This window comes from Melanotaenia boesemani, chromosome 4 (assembly GCF_017639745.1).
Source record: "Melanotaenia boesemani isolate fMelBoe1 chromosome 4, fMelBoe1.pri, whole genome shotgun sequence".
In the NCBI taxonomy this organism is placed as follows: domain Eukaryota; kingdom Metazoa; phylum Chordata; class Actinopteri; order Atheriniformes; family Melanotaeniidae; genus Melanotaenia; species Melanotaenia boesemani.
The window spans coordinates 10,260,973-10,284,072 of record NC_055685.1 but is presented as its reverse complement, the minus strand read 5'-3'; the positions used below and the strand labels follow the sequence as shown (position 1 = coordinate 10,284,072).

At 38.2% G+C, this 23,100-nt stretch overlaps 1 protein-coding gene across 5 annotated transcripts in view; it reads left to right on the top strand.

Moving 5' to 3' along the window:
- mast1a (microtubule associated serine/threonine kinase 1a) overlaps positions 1-23,100 on the top strand; it is a 115,136-nt gene that overhangs the window by 87,563 nt on the left and 4,473 nt on the right. For 4 of the 5 annotated variants that reach the window (XM_041982521.1, XM_041982522.1, XM_041982523.1 and 1 more), the window contains 16 exons: positions 4,088-4,155; positions 5,890-5,966; positions 7,560-7,768; positions 8,912-9,050; positions 11,552-11,684; positions 13,179-13,344; positions 13,604-13,705; positions 14,798-14,920; positions 15,053-15,162; positions 18,324-18,487; positions 20,185-20,429; positions 20,595-20,852; positions 20,944-21,176; positions 22,119-22,241; positions 22,346-22,482; positions 22,665-22,852. In XM_041982521.1, the coding sequence (XP_041838455.1) occupies positions 4,088-4,155; positions 5,890-5,966; positions 7,560-7,768; positions 8,912-9,050; positions 11,552-11,684; positions 13,179-13,344; positions 13,604-13,705; positions 14,798-14,920; positions 15,053-15,162; positions 18,324-18,487; positions 20,185-20,429; positions 20,595-20,852; positions 20,944-21,176; positions 22,119-22,241; positions 22,346-22,482; positions 22,665-22,852 (2,475 nt within the window). The remainder of the gene's footprint in view (positions 1-4,087; positions 4,156-5,889; positions 5,967-7,559; positions 7,769-8,911; positions 9,051-11,551; positions 11,685-13,178; positions 13,345-13,603; positions 13,706-14,797; positions 14,921-15,052; positions 15,163-18,323; positions 18,488-20,184; positions 20,430-20,594; positions 20,853-20,943; positions 21,177-22,118; positions 22,242-22,345; positions 22,483-22,664; positions 22,853-23,100) is intronic. The other variant, XM_041982524.1, reaches the window with a different exon arrangement.

Sequence of the window (23,100 nt, the reverse complement as noted above, 5' to 3'; positions counted from 1 at the left end):
GTTGGGGACCAAACGCTCCTCAAATCTTTCTAATAGCAGAAAGCATGTTAACGTGGCAACAGACGGAAAAACGCCTTCTCGCCATGAAACACGGTTTGCTTATATCTCCATAGAAATAGATGGGATCTCCACCAAACTTCACAGTATTCATACGTGTGACACCCCAAGTACAGCAAAGAAGTCAATCAAACACCTGTTACCATGGCAACGGGTCGCCCGCCATCTTGGATTTCACTGCCATTTGAACGAACTAGTCTGAGGGGAATGGTCCAACCGACTCCAAACTCGGTGGGGACCTTCCTGACAAGTTGGGGACCAAACGCTCCTCAAATCTTTCTAATAGCAGAAAGCGTGTTACCGTGGCAACCGATGGAAAAAGACCTCGCCATTAAACACGGTTTGCTCATATCTCCACAGAAATAGATGGGATCTGCAACAAAGTTGACAGTATTCATACGTGTCACACCCCAAGTCCAGCAAAGAAGTCAATCAAACACCTGTTGCCATGGCAACGGGTCGCCCGCCATCTTGGATTTCACTCACATTTTCACAAACTAGTCTGAGGGGATTCGTGCGACTGACTCCAAACTTGGTGGGAAGCTTCCTGACAAGTTGGGGACCAAACGCTCCTCAAATCTTTCTAATAGGAAAAAGCGTGTAACCGTGGCAACCGACAGAAAAAGCCTTCTCGCCATGAAACGCGTTTTGCTTATATCTCCATAGGAATACAGAGGAACTGCACCAAACTTGACAGTATTCATACGTGTAACACCCCAAGTCCAGCAAAGAAGTCCATCAAACACCTGTTGCCATGGCAACGGGGTGCCCACCATCTTGGATTTCACTGCCATTTGAACGAACTAGTCTGAGGGGATTCGTGCGACTGACTCCAAACTTGGTGGGAAGCTTCCTGACAAGTTGGGGACCAAACACTCCTCAAATCTTTCTAATAGCAGAAAGCCTGTAACCGTGGCAACCCACGGAAAATGACCTTCTCACCATGAAACACGGTTTGCTCACATCTCCATAGAAATACATGGGATCTGCACCAAAATTCACAGTATTCATACGTGTGACACCCCAAGTGCAGCAAAGAAGTCAATCGAACACCTGTTGCCATGGCAACGGGGTGGCCGCCATCTTGGATTTCACTGCCATTTGAACTAACTAGTCTGAGGGGATTTGTGCCACTGACACCACACTTGGTGGGAAGCTTCCTGACAAGTTGGGGACCAAACGCTCCTCAAATCTTTCTAATAGCAGAAAGCGTGTTCCCGTGGCAACTGACGGAATATGACCTTCTCGCCATGAAACACGGTTTGCTTATATCTCCAGAGGAATAAATGGGAACTGCACCAAACTTGACAGGATTCACACACGTTGGGTCCTTAATGCATTACACCACCTCTTGTCATGGCGACATCGGGTGGCGGGGTCCAGGCCGCTCGGACCCGATGGATGCCGCTTGCGGCTTTAATTTATTATTCATTTTAGTTATGATTAAAAAAATGGAGCTATATTTTGAAAATGAAAAAGCTTTACTGTTAATCCATTTTAAATTGAAATAAGGTACAGAATCGCTTCCATAGTTGGTGGGGTTTGCACATGCAAGTTAAGGATGAAATGCAACATGACTGCTTGAGTCGCGTTTAGAAACATAAAAAAAAAATCAGATTTTTGCTTTTCAGGTTGTCAAAAACTAAAAATAATAAAGAAAAAGTCAGATTTGCTTTCTGTGTGCCATAGTCGTGTGTATTTCCTTTCAGTTTTTATTTTTTATTCCTGGTTCATTTTGCCTTTACAGCTCTTACTTTTTCTTCCAGGTCACCAAATACGATGCTTTATGACACACTATGCACAAAATTGTTATCACACTATCCTTTTGACCTAAATTCTGTTTGTCAGAAAATGAGTCAGAGTTGTTATAGCTTGTCGTTTTTACTACAGTATGTTGGTAAGTCAGATTTAAAGGTGTGGGTGATTTCCAAACAAAAGACATTTAATTCAGCTCTCTTGGTTTGCTTACTTGTGTCTCTTTGTCACGTTTTACCTCCTCCCTGCGTGGATGCTAGAAAGATGCTTTATCAAATGAAACCTGTTTGCTCCCTCCAGCATTTTTGTTTTCAAAGAGATGAAAAGTGTTGGTAAAGCACAGCTTCTCAACTGTGAACGTCAACTTTAAAATGTTCCTCAAAGCAGTTAAACATTTCGTAACTGTTAACTGCTGTTTTATTATCATTATTAATCCATAAAACTGAACAAATTTACATAAACACTAATAGTTATTTTGAATAATAATTACAGTACACCAAATATTTTGCAGCAGTCATTTTAGCTCAAGCTGAATAAAAGCAGCAACCCTGTGAAAACAAAAATCTTTCACTTATCAAGAAGAATTAATAAACACTACTACTTTTCTTACTTCTTACATTAGATCAGCTGACAAATCAGGAAACAATGACCAAACAGGTGCCATCTGTGATAAGATTTGTACTTTGGACAAACAAGTGTTTCCTCACTGAAAACATCACAATTTTTCACAATTTTTGATGAAATGCCTAATTTTCGTTGCACTGTAGGGCACAAGAATACAGAATTTAACTTGGCTATTAAACTACTTGTATGGAATAAACAATGAATTTACAGTGAGGTTTTGTCTATAGACTTTGAAGAAACACACCTGATGGCAGAATAATCAAAACTAATCTAACAAAGAAAAAGACTAAATGCATAGTTCACTCTGTCTTAGTGTTTGGTAGGACTTGACTCTGGTAATCTAGCATGTACTGGAGTATAAGTTTGTTGTTTTTATTGTAGTTTATATTGCACCACATGGCGCTAAGGAGAGAATTGTGTTTTTTTGTTTTTGTTGTTATCAGCCTAGTAATATAAAAATAATTCTCCTCTCAATTTAACAGATAAGATAACAGATCATTGCATCACATTTTCCACAGCAACTCGTCTCACTGGTCGATTCTGCAGAATATAAACATGAGTGCTGGCACATACCATCCTTGAGGAACACCATGCTATACTTAATATTGTATTATATGTTAGTTTAGATCTTCCAATGATCCCAGATTATGGGAATTGTACTGTAGATTTAAGACTTAGATCATTATCTCCTAAGCTCTAAATGAATTGAAATCATTGTTTTGATTGTTTTGTCTGTGTTTCGTGTCAGATTCAACCTAAACATTATCAGCATTACTGTTTGTGTGGGATGTGGATATATTGAAAAGACAAGTCCGATCTGGTCGGATCATTTACTCTCTGGCGGCGCAGTGACGTTTGCTCTCTTTAATTAATAATCACGGATTAAAGTCAGTCCACAAACTCAAAGCTCTATCACATCTGCTCAGCTGCTCCTGTTCTAATCCATCAAGAGCTGCTCATGAGCTGGTTGGTTAAATGGCTCAGAATAACGCCACACCAAAGAACCACCATGATTTTACTTCTGACTTGGTGAGAAATTTTATTTTAGGTCTTTCTGAGTTAATCTCTGCTAACAGTGTGCAACTTGATATCTTGATCTCGCACTGTCTTCAGCGCCTACATAGTCATGCACACCCACGTAGCTTCTACCACATTCACTCTTTCACAGTTGTTTCTTTTCTTGGTTTTTCATGGAGACAGTTGACAAGATTTTCAGTGTGAAACAGAAACTAACTGGATTTGTGATTATGTGATTCTCTGCTCAGTGACTTTTAGCTTAAGTGAAGTTCAAACCTCCAGTGGTGCTTTGTAAATGCTTTGCAAACTTTATCATCGTTCAGTTATTTCCCTGCTTTGTCAAAACAGTGGTAAAATCTGTGTATTCAACCAGCTGTCACATACAAGGGTGTATGAACATTAAACATTAGCTGCTCATGTAGGAAGGAAGAACAAAGTGAGGAGGAGGCAGAGCAAAAGAAAAGCAGACAAATGAAGAGATGGTTAGTGTTTAGCTGTATTGTTATGTTGAAACTTGTCATCAATTGTTTTATTTGAAGGTGCACACAGAAGTGAAGGAGCCTGGCTGTTTAAGTAACTGTCTCTTTTCATTTTAAAAGCCTGTAAGGTCATTAACCAGCTTGTTTTTCCACAGAAATCGTGAGCCTTGACAGCTATGACAGCGAGGGTCCACACACTCCTGAGACGGATGACTCTGCAGAGGTGATGAACTAACACCTTCACACAGATGCAGTTATAGAAAGTACACCTCTTTCTTTTCTAAGACTTCTAAGATAGGGAAATTAAACCTCAGATAAAACAAAAATCAATTAAACAAGCAGCTAGCTGAGATTGATTGTATGAAGTGCTGGGAACTGAAACATAGGAAGTTCTGACTGTTGAATGTATTTCTCTCTGTATAAAAGTAGATTGTTTCCAAAGACAAATTAAATGAACTGAGGACTTTTTTTTTTTTTTTACTTATTCTTTACTCATCTTTTCTGTGATGTTTTTTCATTTTGTTGTTTTTATTTTTAGTATGTCTCTGTTTAGGGCAGATTGTTATTTGTTGAATATTCTGAGCATATGGTCACTCCATCACCAAACTGCATCTTAAAAGGATGCTGGATGTGTTTGGACACAACAGGTGTCCATTTATTTTATAAACTATAGAGGGTACAGTATGAAAAGAGAGATGAAAATTTATTCTAAGGTGTACTTTCTACTTTACCCACTGCACCATGAAGATGTGTGTCCTGACGCGCTAATGGGACCAAACTGTTTCCTCACGGTCCAAATTTGGGCCCATTTGTAAATAAGGCTGCTTTATGATTTAAATCTGACCATGTGGTTATTTATAACCAAGCATATTTTAAAGCTGAGGTTTCACTGTTCATCTTTATTAATGTTATTTGTTTTTTTCATTCTTTTGTCGTTCTGGTTGTTATTTTTCATTCTTTGTCTCACCTCTGTCTGTGTCTGCACTCAGACCTGTAGTCTCATAAGCTTTTATCGGGCCATTTATCGGGAGTTTGCCTTTGCAAAATAGGGTCAGGTGGCATATCCTTTTAACTTACAGAGACAATGGTATTTGCCAATCTAATAGGAAAGAAAAGAACAACTGGCCCATGAACAAGGCTGTAAATCTGATGGAGGGTTTGCGTTAAAAAGCTTCTTAAGTGCAACTTCAGAACAAATTTAAAAAGATTTGTAAGAAGATGTTGGTAAATGAGGCCCGTTGATCTTAGAGAAGCAACTGTTGCAAGTGCATCCCAAAATCAGAAAGCTAGTGCAACGTTCAGTAAAACTGTAAAAAGCCCAAGATTGACTTTACAGGCCTCAGTTTGCTCATTAAATGTTTCAGTTCAGGACAGTACAGTTAGAGAATGACTTAACAAGTATGGCTTGCTTGGAAAGGTTCCCAGGACAGAGCTGGGCCTAACACACAGCAATAATGGTGAGGACTTAGACTTGTTTTACAGCTACAGGACCCAGGCACTAAATTCATCTCCTGCAATGGGATATCAATAATGAGCCTAAGTACACCAACAAATCTGCAATCGAACTGATGAAAAATAAAAGACTTGCAATGGTCCAGTCAACGTCCAGACCTTAACCTGTTTGAATGCTAAGGAGGGACTTCTAGAATCAATAAAGGTCTGCAAACAGTACTGAACTAAGGTAACGTAAAGAAGAATGTACAAAAATTCTTCCACAAAAATATGAGTTTGATAAATTCAAACAAAAAACAATTAGGTTCTTTTTTTGCCATTTTTTTCTGTTTACATGCTTCTATGCTAAGCCTTAGGAAGATGGTGAACTTTCTTTTTTCACAATTGTACACACAATGAGAATGCCTTTACACACATTGTACAAACTTAGACACTCAAAGTCAACAAAAATAAATCATTTTCTTTTCTATTTGACTTGTAATTTTAATATGTTTGATGTTTCCAGGGAAAAGGGAGATCCATCAAGCCACCAAGTGAGGAAGACTTTCAGACTATCAAACTCATCAGCAATGGAGCTTATGGGTAGGCAAGACTTTATTGTAAGATTTCAGTCTTTAAATAAATTAAAAAACAAATGAACAGCCATCATCTGCTCACACTGAGTTTAAAGCTTTGAAAAGATTTAATAATAGTTCCAACCGGCCCAAGCTGACATGTTTTTGTAAAACGGCTGTTACATTTATTGAGTCACTATACAGCTGCTAAAGTATGTCCTTTGTAAGGCAATTAAATATTCCTGTATTGCTACCATTGGATTAAGGTGAACACATTGTCATGTTTTTAAAAAACAACCTGCTGGAGATGGTATGAGCTTTGTGACATGGTGCATTATCCTGCTGGAAGTAGCCATCAGGCCCAAAGTTTGCTATGCTTTCAAGTTGTTTCCATCAAATTCAGACCCTAACATCTGAATATCACTGCTAAAACTCATCAGACCCTGCAACGTTTTTCCATCTTCTATTGTCCAGTTCTGGTTATCCAGTGTGAATTGTAGCCTCACTTTCCTGTTCTTAGAAGATAGGAGTGGCACCCAGTATGGTCTTCTGCTATAGACTGTCTGCTTCAAGGTTGGATGTGTTGTGGGTCCAGAGTGGGTAATCTGCATATCTTGGTATAACCTGTGGTTATTTGAGATCCTATTGCCTTTCTGTCATCTCCAACCAGTCTGCCCACTCTCCTCTGACATCAAAGGCATTTTGGACCAGACAACGGCTGTTCACTGATATTTTCTTTTTTTCAGACCATTCCCTGTAAACCATCGAGATGTATGTGTCTAAAAATCCCAGCAGATCAGCAGTTTCTGAAATACTCAGACCAGCCTGTCTGACACCAATCACAGTGCCTTGTTCAAAATAATTTAAATCACATTTCTTCCTCATTCTGATGCTCCCGTTGAACTTGAGCAAGACATCTGTCCTTGACCATGTCCTTGATCTAAGTTGCTGCCATGTGATTGGCTGATTAGTGTCCACAAGCAGCTGAACAGGCACAGGATAATAACTAACAAATACAGACACAAAAAGCATATCTTCTTTCTTTTATCCTCTCGCAGAGAATAATCTAAACTCCAAAAATGAAGGACAAAGGGGATTTGAATTGGTCTAATTTTAAAATGCACAGGTAACATTTATTCAGAGTGGTTTATTCAGTGGTTTGAAAGAAAATTACGCTATTTAAGATGCACTGCACAACAAAGACTCTACTAAATGGGATTTATAAGCAGCAGTAACATGTGGATTCCACATTATGTTGACCAGTACACATACTGCTTCATTATGAAAACTATTTAAAGATGGATTACATAAATCATCAAAGAAAACACAGAAAAGTTTCCATTAAAGATATTTCATGGGTACACTTAAAAAATTCAGTGCAGGATCAACAAGAGTTACAACAATGTTATAACCTAAGGGTTGCTTTTTCAAAGTGGAAAAATGTTATTAACTTTAAACTTCATATTCTGTACCAGAGATTTTTAAATCTCAGCATCCACTTGAAAAGTCCACACAGTAATAATATGCGCTCATTACATATTGAGTCCATTTCTTCTTTTTATTTTCTAACCTTCCTCAACCCTTCGAATCTGCTATGTGCTGTGGCCTCTCTCCTTTTCAGTGCCGTCTATCTAGTACGCCACAGGGAAACCCGTCAGCGTTTTGCCATGAAGAAGATCAACAAGCAGAATCTGATACTGAGGAACCAGATCCAACAGGCGTTTGTGGAGAGGGACATCCTCACCTTTGCTGAGAATCCCTTCGTTGTCTCCATGTTCTGCTCTTTTGAAACTCGGCGACACCTCTGCATGGTCATGGAATATGTGGAAGGTAAGAAATTCAGGACATAAAAATCAAGAGAGTTCTATATTATGATTTAGCATTTGTATTTCATCATTGAGGTTTCCTTAAATAAGGAGAAGTACGAGGTTTTCATTAATAGTTTTTGTTTAAACAAGGACTTAGCCCTAAATGGGTTTATTTTTAAAGGATTCTAAATCAAATAGCTTAGACCACATTCAGACGTGGTCAAGAGCATATTATTGGAACAGTATAAACGTAAATGTGTCCTGCACCTCTAACTCACCTAACATATCTCCACGATTGCATTGGTCATCCTGATGCTTTTCTTGAGAACTTGGAGTCCAAATAAAACCCCAACACACAAAAGAGGCCCCAAAACTTCTGCTTTTATGAATATGAAAAGAATTTGACTTAATTTTTTACAGAAAATCACTTTGTGAGTGCAAGAAAGAGATGTGAGTGTATTGTGAAACATGTGGGTGCATGGATGAATTAAAATAATGTTATTTATTTTTTTTAATAGTAAGCAAACCATTTGCAGTTTTTTATGCTTTTCTCAGAAGGTTCAAAAGCTCCCATTTGCAGGTTCTTAGGTGACAGACACTAAGCTCTGCAACATCACAAATCCCTTTCATTTTTTGTGTGCTGAAAGGTTTTCAACCACATATACAATAAATCAGTGTTTTACAGAAACATTAGTAGACTTATTATTGATGTTTTGTCCACAAAACGTGTGACTGATTGACATTAGCTACATGTTTATTTTGCATAAAGAACATGGAAGAGGAACATGGAAGTCTCATCATAAAAGGCCTTTTAAAATTTATGTAGAGATACAGAATCCACATATTAATACTACATATTAATTTTATTATCAGAATTATGCATTTGCAGCTGTTAAGTCCATCTCAGCTGCATGTTAATGCCTGGTTTAAATATCATCACCGAGGTGTCAAAGGTGGGTGTGAATTAGTGGCTTGTGCATTTGTTGATAGGAATCATGAATGTGTGGCAGCAAAGATGGATGCTAAGAATCAAATATTTCTAATTAGGAATCATATATATTCATCTGCAGCTTGTTCAGCCTGAATCATGTGGTTCCCGTCAAAGCTACAAAATAGCTTAATTTGCTCTGTGAGTTAATAAGCTGTGATGTTTTTGTCTTTTCAGGGGGTGACTGTGCCACTTTGTTGAAAAACATCGGGGCTCTACCGGTGGAGTTGGCAAGGATGTATTTTGCAGAAACTGTTTTGGCCCTTGAATATCTACACAACTACGGTATCGTTCACAGGGACCTCAAACCTGACAAGTGAGTCTTTAAAGCTGCACACAATTTCTCTATATTAATTGTTTCTAATGTAAATATATAGATAAGACAAAAAAATCACTGGAAATGATGCATTCTCTCAGCTGTTTTAGAATGTGCCAGACTGTTAATTTAATCATTTATCACCAAATGAAAAAATACTTTGCCAGCACCAAACACTAACAGCAGTAAAAACTAAAAGAGGGGCAGAGGCAGGTGTGAGACAAAAATAAACTTCCTATTAACTTAAAAAACAAACAAACAAACAAACAAATGACAAGCTCACTTTAGGGCAGGAAATTAACTGAAACCAGGTGTGACTGAAAAGCAGGGAAAAAAAGTACACAGAAAGAAACACTCTGTGTTCAGATTATTCACTTTCCCAATATTTGGTTATATTAAGAGGAATCCTTTTGGGATGGAATGATTGAAGAAAACATTATGAGTGAGGCTGTTTAAAAATAACACGTTAATGGTGGTAACTTATTTATGTAATTAATTGCGTTAAAGATTTTAACGCATTTAACGCATGCGCTGCACCTGTCATTAATGATGGCGAGACATGGGGTGTCTAGAGGCAACATGAAAAAAGGTGAGGTGACTCGCTCTATGGATGGATTCGAGGGCATCGCACTGGTGGGAGATGAGGATGCTTTGAAACACCCATATTTTACTGGTGAGAGGATTCAACACCTGCATTTTTAAAACAAAAAACTTTTACGTAGTTTGCACACACGTCACTACTCTGGTTGTCTGCACTCTGCACAGCGTGGCCGCCTCCTGTCCCCCTCCCTCTCCTGGTATGAATCATGACGGCTGTTGGTGATCAGCTGATCAGCTTTTCTATCGCTAGTACAGCCTCTCTTGTTGTGTATGCGTATCGTTCAGCTTAGAAGGAGGAAACTAGTGGTTCGCAGTTCACACTTGCACAAATTTACCCTGAAGTATTGTTCTTGGGTGCGCTAGCTAAAGTAAGCTACATTTATCAGTCTCATGTCAGTCAGATCAATATCGCTGTCAATCACTGTCACGCAAACAAGAGGATGTCTTTACTAAATAAATGGTGCTGTGCAGATGTTGAAGACACAGGTCTGGTCATTTAGGGGCCATTAATGTAGCAAGAGAAATTATAAACAGGATCTGAGATATACATCGGGGAGCTCTGCTCTCTAATAAATAATTGTCAGGTGGTAGAAAGGATTTGTAGTTCAGATATGCAGGAGTGGGTCTAGAAAAGTTGAGATGGGGGCCACGCAGGGGCACCGACCAGGAAGAGGGTGGCACAAATGAGATATACTTTTTAAGGTCTTGATTTATAATATTAAACTGATTAAAGTGGTCATCTAATGTAAAAAAGAAAAGAAAGAAAAATCAAAGTAAGCAGTGGTTTGCTCTTTCTGTATCCAGTTAAGATTTCAAGCATAGCTGCAAATGGTGATTAATCATGATCATTCATGATTAATTAATTTGGAAGTTGTGATTAATCCGGTTAAAAATTTTAATTGAACAGCCCTAATTATGTTACAAATACAGTATATGGAAACTTATAACTTGTGGTTTAAAGTACCCACATTTTTAGCATGGACTGGTGCTGTAACTATGATAAATTCTGTGTATGCTAAATGTGAATTAATATTAACCACAAAAAGTGAATCAATGTTTTGTAATAAACAATGTCATGCTTTTTGAGCAATGATGGTCCCGTTGTTGTAGCTCATGCACAACTGTTTTAAATGAAGGCTAGGTTATAACTAACTGCTAGCATACATCTACTGTTAAAGTTAAAATACAGTAGCTATATTTTACTAATATTTTGTAAAATCACTGTGGCTTCAGCAGAGGAAGATGTTAACGAAAACTGAGACCTCTGAGGAGTTATTTCATTTTGTAAGAACATAAAAATAAATAAAAAGCTACATGTTAGCATTAGCATGCTCCTTCAGCTTTATAGTTGCTAGCACCAGGCAGCAATGCATGATGATCTTTTTGAACTGTTGTAGTGTAAACCTTCTATGCTCAACTTTTAGTGTACTTGTGATGAATTTGTAGTGCGCTATTGTGAAAATGAATGTGTGAAATTTCAAGGAGCACTATAAAATGGTTAGATTGCTGTCTATATTGTGTTATTAAAACACTGCCCCAGTTCTGGAATAAATCATAAAGTAAATCTCATTAAAGCAATATGCATAAAAATATAATGATCTAAATTTAAAGTTCAAACAAAATATAACCAAAACCACAGACAAGCAGGTCCTTGAGCAGCTGGAAGAAAGGCAATAATCCACTTGGGAATTGAGAGAGAAATTATACAACACACTGTTGATGTTGATAAGTTAATTGGTAATTATTTGATAATATAGCAGCCTAGTTTTAAATGCCAACACCTTTTTCAATGTGTTATTATTATATCTGTCATCTTTACAGCTAGTTCTTCTTGTCATTTGCCAGAGGATGATTGTATTAAAAATAAGAATGTTTAATGGCTGCTTCTTCTCTCCATCTAGTCTCCTGATCACCTCCATGGGACACATTAAGCTCACAGACTTCGGTTTGTCAAAGATGGGCCTAATGAGCCTCACCACCAACTTGTATGAAGGGCACATAGAAAAAGATGCCCGAGAGTTCCTGGACAAACAGGTACAGCCAGAATTACATTTACCGATACTTATGTGTTTATTTTCAGATATTAATTAAACTGAATTGCCTTTCTCACACAGTGAAATATTTAAAAAGTCAAACATGGTAGGAAATTATGCAGAGCACTAAGATAGCAAGTTGTTTGCTCATTAAATTACCGGCAGTCAAGATAAACAGATGGACACACTATCATCAAAATGCAGGACAATCTGCACATCACCATCCAATTTAATATGAGTCATTTCTACTCTAGCTACATTTTCTTTCTTACGCAAGAAAAAAAAAGTGTTTTTTGTGTGTGAAATTATTTATATACCTGTACCATCCTAATGCCAGGGAAATGTGAGTGATAGTGTTTTTGATCAAATTAAATGATTGCTGCTAGGTTTTTTTTATTAGTAGATGTGTGAGGAAAGTGTTTACAGTGCAGAATTAAAGGTAGAGTAGAAGAACCTCAGCTGAACAGCCATTTAAAACATCCTTTTGTTTCTGGTTGTCCAGCAAAATCAATCATTTCCAAATAAAGACGCTGCATTACAATGCTTCCTGTTCAGTCTGAAATGCTGAATCATTAATGTTCTCCATCTCATCACACTCTCATTTTGCAATTACAGCTACTGTTTATTCTCTGAATTGAACCATAATCAGTCAGACCAGCCCGGGTGGCCACTTGCTTTTCTGCGTAAAAATCCTGCGTCTGTTTATCTGACAGTAATCATATAACATCTGTGAATAGTCCAGGCCACAGATTTGCTTTTAATGTTTGTAATGGAGATTGTGTTAGGAGATAATTTCTCATGCAGTCAATAATGACACTAGTAAAGACATAACACAAAAGCATGCATTTGATTTTCAAGGTCAGACCATCTTAACTGCACATTATTATTGAAAATAACATACTATGTTAATATTATTACAGTATTATTAGAGTGAAACCTTCAGCATATAAATGCAAAATGAGAGATTAGTTAATGCCTTCCATTTTAGTGCATCTGGTATTATTTGTCCAAATCACCAAATAATTTCAGAAATTCTGTTCTGCAGTTTTCCACTTTATTATCAGATGTGCTTGATTCTCTAATACATTAAACTGAGCGGGGTTATTTCCTCAAAGGGAATGGTCTTATCTAGAAAATCTACAATCATTGCTGTTAATAATTTAAGAATGTGGAGGCAGCTATTTCATCACTTGGAAAGGGTTTATTGATGTCACATTCTGCTTTTCTGATGCTTTTTGAACTGCAAACAAAGCTTAATCTTTCCATTCTGGCAGAGCTCTTAGTTATAGTAAAAATAAAAGGAAAGAAAAACATCCTAACTGAGGAAAGTCTCTTTAGAGTTTGGATGAATGGACCAAATTGAAAGTTTGTCCTTTTTGTGTTGTTTTTTTAGCACCTTTATGAAGAATGCTTCTCATGGATCTCCATGTCCCTCTGCCTTTCCTCTCTTTCTCTTGATGCCTTTCCTCCACATTCCCTTCATTCCTCCTCTCAGGTTTGTGGGACTCCAGAGTACATCGCTCCAGAGGTGATTCTTCGTCAAGGCTATGGGAAGCCGGTGGATTGGTGGGCCATGGGCATCATCCTCTATGAGTTCCTGGTGGGCTGTGTGCCTTTCTTTGGAGACACTCCTGAGGAGCTGTTTGGTCAGGTCATCACAGGTTAGAAAGGAAAGTGTTATATTTAAAACAAAGAGTTGTTTTTTAGTAATTAAAACAGACAAGGCACAAAGGTTACAAACCAAACTGCATGTTACTTAATGTCAATGTTCTTGAAGGATAATTTAGGTCATGATGTCGGTTATTGGGCTCTATTAAAAGTCTTCAAGGAATTTTTTTTTCTTTGTTTTTAGCAGTTTGAACTTTCCTGAGATTTATGGCTTTATTATTCTAAAACATTTCTTTCTTTTGTCCCTGGAAGATGATATAGTTTGGCCAGATGGTGATGAGGCTTTGCCTGCAGATGCCCAGGCCCTCATCTCTGCTCTGCTGCAGACCAACCCTCTTGTAAGGCTTGGGACAGGTACTGGTTTCTGCATTCACTTAATATCAGATCTGCAGTTTACTGTGACATAAAACAAGATAAAGAGTTCAAAGTATCTGAGAAAATAACTAATCAGTCAGTAGATGGAGTAATTCTGTTCTCTTGCCGGGTGGCAGCAACATACTTATACCAGGCAAGAACGTGAGGGAACAGAGGTTCCCTACTGAAGTTGTGCAAACTTGAAAAAGAACATAAGTCCATTAAAACAAAGATACTGTTGACATAAGCAAACTAACAAAAACAAAGAAAAACCAGAAACAGAGTGGAAGGTGAAGCAGACACTATAATCTGAGGTTTGTTTAATTAAAACTATTTATAGAAGTAAGCCGGTTATCCCAGCTAAACCTATTTTGGTTTGGTTTTGCAAAAGCACTGGCACATAAGTTGCCATGGAAATTTATTCTGTGCCTCTTGTTTGTTCCTGCCAGACACCATGTTTCTTCTTTCACAATGACATCATGGATGATGACCGCTGGATCCAAGAACCAGCACCACATTGAAGAAAGTCATGCGATTATCATCCCACAGATTATCAGAATCTGTATTGGACTGTGACTTTAATTGTGACTTAAAACCACTACATGCAGATGCATGTCATATTTGCTCCATGTGATCACTGAGTCATGTTAGGATCAGTAACACGAGTTACAAAGATACGATTGCAAAGGTTGTACATGGGCACTATAAATATTATAATGTGGATTGATGGTAGGAATGAATTTTTCCAAGCAGTGACAAAAGGTTATAAAGGCAGAACATGAAAAATTATTTAGGAGATTGTCTTATTTTTCTCCTTTATCTATTCATAAAAACAACTACTCTGATCAATTGTGTCCCAACATTTTCCAGCATTATGATATTTGACACAGACAGATGAGCCGCTTCTCTGTTTTCAGTCTTTGTGCCAAACCACCACCTGGCTTTCATTTTTATTTCATTTTTAAATACAAATATAGATGAAATGTCTCTTCTAAGCAGCAAGAAAGCAAAAAAATAAAAAAAAGCCTTTTTGTTTCCTCAAAATGATCAGCTGCTCAAAACTGTTTATGTTGTTTGTGCCTCTGCCACCAGGTGGAGCCTTTGAGGTGAAGCAACACTCATTCTTCACTGAGCTGGACTGGAACAGTTTGCTAAGGCAGAAGGCAGAGTTCATCCCTCACCTGGAGTCCGAGGAGGACACCAGCTACTTTGATAGTACGTGTGTTTGTAAACTACAGCTTTTCCATCAACTCAAAGTTTACAGGTTATGCAATTATTTTCTGACACCGTTCCAGTCATTATCTTCAAAATGACACTTCTCCTCCGCCTCACTCTCTCCTCTGCCAGCCCGCTCAGATCGTTATCGCCACATCAATACGTACGATGAGGATGACACCAATGATGATGAGCCAGTGGAGATCAGACAGTTCTCCTCCTGTTCCCCTCGCTTCAGCAAGGTATGATTCTTGCCTTTCAATCATTCCTCTCTTGTTTCATCTCTTGCAGCTTTCCTTTCTCTTCTCACCTCGTCGGCCTGTCACACAGACGCTCAGTTTGGCTCCTGAGATTATTTGACAGGATTAGATGAGGAGGGAGAAAAGAGTAGTGGAATAAACTAGGTCATGCTGCATGGAGAGGCTTCTGCAGGCTGGACCCAGGTCTCGTACCTGGTGTTAATAAAGTCTGTGTAGCCTTTGAACAGCTACTCCATTTATCCTCAGTCCTCTTGACTACAGTTTCTATTTTAAGCCTCACACAGAGCTCATGAACCGATAAGTTGGAAGCCTCACACAACCTTCGTTTTTTACTCTACCTGAGCAGAGATGTGTCTTACAAGCCACACAGCTTCCAGCCTTGTTTGTTTTCCTGTCAGCTGGGATTTTGTGACAATATACTCACACTCTTTGTTTTAGTCTCTTCCTCTCTGTCTATCTCACTTAGACAGAGACAGACAAATGGAGGTCTGTCTGTCCAGCTCTTCAGTCAGTCAAACCTGAGATGCATTGGAAATTCTTGTTCAGTTAGTCAAAAAAAATGCAAAAAAAACATCTGTTATTATCTTCTTTATTGCAAACCTTTCAAATTTGAACTGCTGTTCAGACAAAGCTTTGGCACTTTGAAATCTTATCATTCTTTTCACACTATGTATGGTCCAAAGAAATGACTTAATAGTTCAGGAAACTAAACAGCAGATGATGAAAGTAGATGCGACGTTAAACAACAGACATTTGGAGCTGGAAGCAAATATCATACAAACACTAGTAGTTCTGCATAAAGATTATATCTTAGTGAGAGTTCATTTGCTGTTTTAGTTGTAACTGCAGATGAACCTTTTAAAAGCATTTCTAACTTAAAAACTGTATATCATGTAGGTTCAGGTACTCTACGTAGTCACTGCATGCACAGATGTCTGATAGCCTGAAAATGCCACAGAGGCCACATGACTTCACAATGTCATAGAATAATTAACTGTTCTGTCAGTAGTGAATCCTTTTGTTAAAGTTGGTACGTTAAAGAGATCTGATAACAGACTTGGAGAGAGGAAAGGATTTAAGTATTCTGCAAGACTGAAGAAATATGTAAGAGAAGCTCAGAGGAATGTTTACATAATGCATGATTATGCACAGGTTCTATCATTCTCCTAAAAGGCTTTACCAGATAAAACAGATGAACAGTTTAAGTTGAAGATGTAGAAATGTAAAACAGATGTGTACACTGAGAGTTAAAAGAAATTGTCTTGAAAATTTGCATAGACTTTGCTGCACAAGCTTCACTCAGAGGTTCAATAAAAAGCCATAAAGATTTTGCAGCTGTAAAATTTCAGCCTTGGTGCAGTTTTCGCTTTTTCTTCCATGAAAAGATGGTTGCAAAAGTATGGGAGCATTTCCCTCTCTTCAATCAGGAGGGTAATTGTTCTGTATTTGTTCAGCAACCCAAAAGAGAGGAAAAATATCTGAGAGCACAGGTTTTGAGAGGGTAGAGACTGTGTCAGAGTGTGAGGGAAAGAGGCCAAGCTTGAGTGCAGGAGATTTTAACCTGCAACACTAAACTTGAGAAGTGGAGCAGCAGAGTTTTGAAAGGAGGAACGATATGCTTGAGTGCAAGAAGGGACTTTTTGAGTGTGAGAGCAGAATTTTTTTAGAGAGAGCAAAATGATATTTGAGCGTGAAAACAAGAAATCTTGCTCTCAAATCGAACAATTACGCTCTTGATTAAAGAAAAAGAAATACCCCCATAAACGTAGCCTCTGCTGTACTTTCTCTCTGAGCCTCTGAGGGCTACTAGTGTTGCTACTCATTATAACAGAATCAATTATGTGCTTTAAGATGCTTCCCAAATTAAATTAAATAAATTAGGTAACTACCTGGCTGTCAGTTCTGTTTTGTTTTCACCTAAGAAGAAGGCTTGGTCTTCAGGTTATACTTGTTTCCATGGTGCATTGCTAAATATTCCTTAGACTTCCTTTAAAACAGCTCAAGTTGTTTTCTCCCACATAATGCTACCCTGCACATAATGAGAGCCTTACAGAGTGCATGTCTCTGTGCACATGTTAATGCTCACATGAATGTAAGGTGACGTTATGCTCTCCAGTGCAGTAGACCACATCTATTATGATCTCTTATATTTAGTGGGATGTTTTATGTCACGTGATGGTTAGATTCAGGTTATTTCCCTTTGTATACACAAAGAAAGAAACTTATATAAAGGAAAATGGCTTTGAATTGAATTAGAGGGCAGGGAGTTTAAGTTACACAGTGCTGTGAAAAAGTCCTGAAAAGTCTCTTTTGAATGAAAAAATGATTTTCTTAATAAAGCAATATTTCTCAAGGCTTTCTGAAGCTCTTTCAAAGATTTACTCTCGACATTGGCTGCTTTTTCAGTAATTTTCAGTATAGTCCTATAGGCACCACACACACACACACATATATATGTATATAAATACATGTACATGTTGCTGATCGTTGCTGGTTTCTTGTGCTAGAGTGCACAATGCATTATGGGTAGCATGGTGAAACATGTGTAACAGCAGGTGTGAAGTATGTGTAGAGCCAGGAAAATGTAGGCTGTGACTGTAACAGTAACTCAAGTAATGACTTCACTTTCAAGATCTTTATTTGCAAATAAATCAAAAAAATTTCGTTTAGCTCAGCGTTCACAGAAAAATTAACATCTTCACAATGAACACGTTCTTTTGTACTTGTTCATGCACAGCACCAATGGGCTGTGAAAGCTAAGACAGATATTTGTATGTTTAAATTGAAATAGATATATCAATAGCTGATATATTGTGCAAAGAAATTATATGTTGCTCATCAGGGAAATATTTGGAAGACTTTGAGGAACTTTTTTTTTCACTAAAAGCTTCAGTGTTTGTTTTAAAGGCTGAATCTTTCGAGGTGCGAGCATTAAAATAGATTTTTTTCAGGCATTTTAACATAAAGAGACACACAAATCAAGCTAAATCTGCAACATTTTGGTTTGATGTTCATGTGTTAGTGTAGCCTAACAAATAGGTAATAGAATCAATGGCAGCAAAGAAGCAAATGTTTGCATCCCCTCTCAGCAGCTACATCATTAACAAAAGCTAACAGATCAAACACTGATTGATTCCCTGCAGGTGTACAGCAGCATGGAACATCTTTCTCAGCTGGAGCAGAAAGCCACAACCTCAGTGTCACGTCGGGAGCACAAGGGCCCAAGGGAGGACAAGGTGACCAAGAGGGAGAGCCTGGGCAGCTTCAGCATGAGGGACAAGAGCTGGAGAACTGGATCCCCTGAGATGTGAGTTGTGGGCAACTTTAAATGGGAGCTTTTAAAAACTTTTTTTCCTTGACTGTCTTTGTAAGAATGAAACAGTGAAATGGATTGTTGTTGTACTTAAGTAAATTATGTTAGAGTTCAGATGGCAATTTTCTAAGAGTTTATTTTCCCTTTTCCATACACACTTTTGTGTATTTACATAATTAATTCTCACTTTTGATTAAAAACAAGCAATAAGCTAGGACCTTTTACACAGAAACCAATTTATTTTAAATGAGTGCTTCCACTTTTTTAATCGGTACTGAAATGTCATTTTGTATGATCTGAAAAACACAACAAGTTGCTTGTTGTTTTCTTGTTGTTTGTGAAATGTGGTTTGATTAAAAAAACAAATTTCCAAAAAGTCTGTAAATTTTCTAAAAAGCAATAAAACCATGAAAAGATACAGCCACAATTTTCATGATCTTCACTGACCAACTTCATTGTATATAGACAATGTAAAGAAACAAATGTAAACACACATAAAAAACAAAACAGACAAAGAACAAAGTTTAAATATATGTGTAATAACGTTCTGGAGGACAAGGAAGAGATTTACATTACTGGTGAGGGTGTCAGGATTGGGTAAAAAAGAGCACTCACCAAAATCTTAAAAATGCAAAGCAAGGATGGACGGTGGCCCACCAATTAGTACCAAATGTGATCAGATATTCTTCAGTCAGTTAAAAAATAAATGATAAAAATAAAAGGATCTCAATGCAAGATTTCACAAACTTTTGGTCTTCCAGCATCTACAGTGCATAATATTGTGAAAAGATTCATGGAGTCTGGGGAATTTCAGTGTGTGAAGGCCAAGGATGGAAAGCACTGTTACTGTAAATGTGCGTGAATAACTGTCATGGCATCATAATTAAAATTGCTACATGGACTCAGGAGTACCTCGGGAAACTAATTTCACTCAGCGTAAACCACTACTTATTCCAGAAATCCAGCCTAAAGCTATACTACACAAATAGAAAGCCACATATCTACTTTGGCTGGAAGCACCACTAAGCTCATCTCAGATTTATTGCAAAACTCCAATTATGTGTTTTTTTTTTTATCTTTGGTCAGATAATACTGCAAATCACTTTTTTTTACTTGTTAGTAAAAAGGGCAAACGAATGATCAAATTACAGATTGCACTTTTATATCGGGGTTAATCAATTCGATCCTACGAGGGCTGCAGTCCTGCAGGTTTTCAATGTGTCCCTGCTCTCACACACCTAACTCGCATTAAATTGATCCAATAGCCTATGAATTTCAGCACAATGAGTCAGGTGTGTTGGAGCAGAAATAAATTGGGATAGGGGGTAGCCCTGTTTTATGCCATTTAAGAAATTCTTCATTTCTCAATAAATGTTTTTTATTTGGACCATCAATAGCGCTTTAACCATAAAAGAAAACACATCAGATTTTTAACCTGAAAACCAAAAGGGGCTATTATTATATCCCATGCAAAGCACAATATTACTGAAATCTTGTTGAAGACTAAACAGCATAAACTGATTATCATTGCTTTACATAACTCTGCTTCACCCCAATCTTTAGGAGGTATAGATTATAAATCGGAATTATAACATTCCAAGCAGCGTCAGCCCCACTTTCTGTTTATGTCACACTTAAGATGATGCTGTTTTCTTATCTCATATGACCGTGTTTGGATCCTTCTCTTGCAGGAAGCGCCTGTCCTGTTCAGAGTCTCTTTACTCAGAAGGAGATGCCAGCCCTCCTCTGGGTGCCAGGCGCCGCTTTTCAGCTTTAATGGATACACATCGCTTTGCCTCACCTCTCGAAGGTGAGTCGGATTTCCTGACTCGTCAGAACCCCATAAAGATCCGAGGGACCTCTCTAGATGGGACCACTGTTCCCTCACCAAGCCTGCTGGAGCAGAGGGCCAGTCTGAAGGAGATCAATGGAGCAGGTGAGTTGGCAGGTTAGGAGGAAATCAATGAGAGGGTAGTACAGAAAGCAAAAAGTCTCTAACAACTAATAAGATTGCTACTGCTGATTGTTATCATTACAGTTCTCACATCTAATGCCACTTTGAATTAATCTGTAATTTCAACATTATTCTAACTCCTCATAGACAAATCCCCTAGACCAGGAGAGACTCCAATCGTAACCTCAGCCATCACCACATTATCCCCAGGTCCTGCAGCAGCTAGTCGTGATGTGATGACTCCTTTGTATGACCCTCTTGGGCCCCGGGCCACGAATGACCTGGTCCTCCGCAGGGCACGCCACCACCATTTGTCTGGTGATGGAGAGAAGCGGAACTCCAGACCAGGCAACAAAGTCATCAAGTCAGCCTCGGCCACAGCTCTGTCTGTCATCATACCATCAGGTGAGAGGCGGAAGCGAGTTAAATCCTTAAAAAAATACAGAAAAATCACGCTTTGATATATCATCTCTGACCTTCCACTCTCTGCTTCCAGTGGAACAGCATGGTGGGTTTTCTCCACTGGCCAGCCCCATGTCCCCGCACTCTTTCTCCTCCAATCCGTCGTCGCGTGACTCCTCACCCAGCAGAGATTTCTTCCCTGCTGTCAGTGTGCTGCGCTCCCCCATCACCATCCACCGCTCTGGGAAGAAGTATGGCTTTACTCTCAGGGCCATCAGGGTCTACATTGGCGACAGTGATATCTACAGCGTGCATCACATTGTTTGGGTAAGAAGCTTTCATTGACAAGTCCGGTATATATGATTTTTTTTTTATTATTTGTTTGAATATGTTGTTACACTGCAGCTAACTCCACAGCTCCATATAAGTGTACTGTACAGCTTGTGCACACCATAATAAAGTTGAGATCAATTGGGAGTCAGTGAACTATTAAAAAAATTATGGGGAAGCTTAGCAAAGAAGTACCAACACATATGCTCCTTAAGACATGTTTTTTTCTCAAGTTTAACTTACATTTTGGACATTTTTAGATATTTTCTTGTATATAATCTTTAGTGTACTACACTTAGTTTCAGACTCAACTTAAAATGGATAATTTTTTAGAGAGATACATTATTATATTTTTAAAGAAGCACTCTGTAACTTTCCGACCTTGAAACTTCCAGACTTGTTTTCGGACTTGTTTCAATTCAATTAAAAAAACTGTATTTGTCCCAGAGGGGCAATTGGTAGCACACGTAGTAGTTATCAAGAAACACAAGGAACAGGTCAAATAAAACAAGCTGCTGTACAAAAAGGGCATAAGTACAGTAAAGAGAAATCAAGCAAGTAACGAAGTAATGTAGGATAAATAAATAAGTATAGCAGTAATAAAATAAGTATGATTCACTAAACACTATAGTATAACATGATGTAGTGTTTGGCTGGAGAGAGCTCACAGTACAGGTAGGATGCAAGATGGATGCTGAATAAGCTGTCAATAGCAGGCGTGTCACTAAGAAAATGGCTAAAATTCTGTAATGCCTCTTTAAGGAAGCAGTAAGGACAATAATCCCGTTTATATAATTGAAACCTCTAGTTATGAAAGTCACTGTTGTGCTCTTTTTCAGCTATTCTTAATTTTTTATTTCTTATTCAAAGTGCATCTTAAACTTGTTTTTACTGTGATGTTTAGGATAATGTTTTGTCCTACTTTGTGTCGACTGGCAGCATGTGGAAGAGGGTGGCCCTGCCCAGGAAGCTGGCCTATGTGCTGGTGACCTCATCACTCACGTCAACGGAGAACCCGTCCATGGACTGGTCCACACTGAAGTGGTAGAGCTTATCCTGAAGGTAAGCTTGATTGATCTTGTTTACATATTATTGATGTTATAAATAAATGAAGGTGAGATGTAAGTAAATTGATTAATGCAATTTTATGCATTTCATCTGTGCAGAGTGGCAACAAGGTGACAGTGACAACCACGCCTTTTGAAAACACCTCCATTAAAGTGGGCCCGGCCCGTAAGGCAAGCTACAAGTGTAAGATGGCAAGACGAAACAAGAGGACGATGGGCAAAGACAGTCAGGACAGGTGGGAGCTTACACTCCTGCACCACTTAGATGTTAAAGATGTCTCAGATGAACTTGTGATTCATGAATGCACAAAATGACAACAATTTATAATAAATTCATGTAAACTGTTTCAGCATACAGTATGTCAGTCCAACTTCAACCCTTTATTTCTTCTTTTTCCTTCCTTTGTTTATCTTGCAGTAAGAAGCGCAGTCCTTTATTCCGTAAAATCACGAAACAGTCCAATCTGCTCCACACCAGCCGCAGTCTGTCGTCTTTGAATCGCTCTCTGTCCTCCAGTGAGAGTCTTCCTGGCTCCCCAACTCACAGCTTATCTGCCCGATCCCCAACTCAGGGCTACCGCTCCACCCCTGAACCCGCATACCTGGGTATGATGCTGGAAATAAAAAAATACTCCTAAAAATAGTTTTCAGAATTAGATGTACTTTATTGATCCCAGACTGCTAAATTGCAGTTTTACAGCAGCGTTATAGATAAGGGACAAGAATGAGGGTAAAATTAAACTATTTTATGCAAAATACTATATACAGAACAAAGATAAACTAAGTTCTCAACAACATCAGCTTTGGTATAACAACTATTTAACTTTTAAATAAAAGAGTATGTTTTTTTCCCT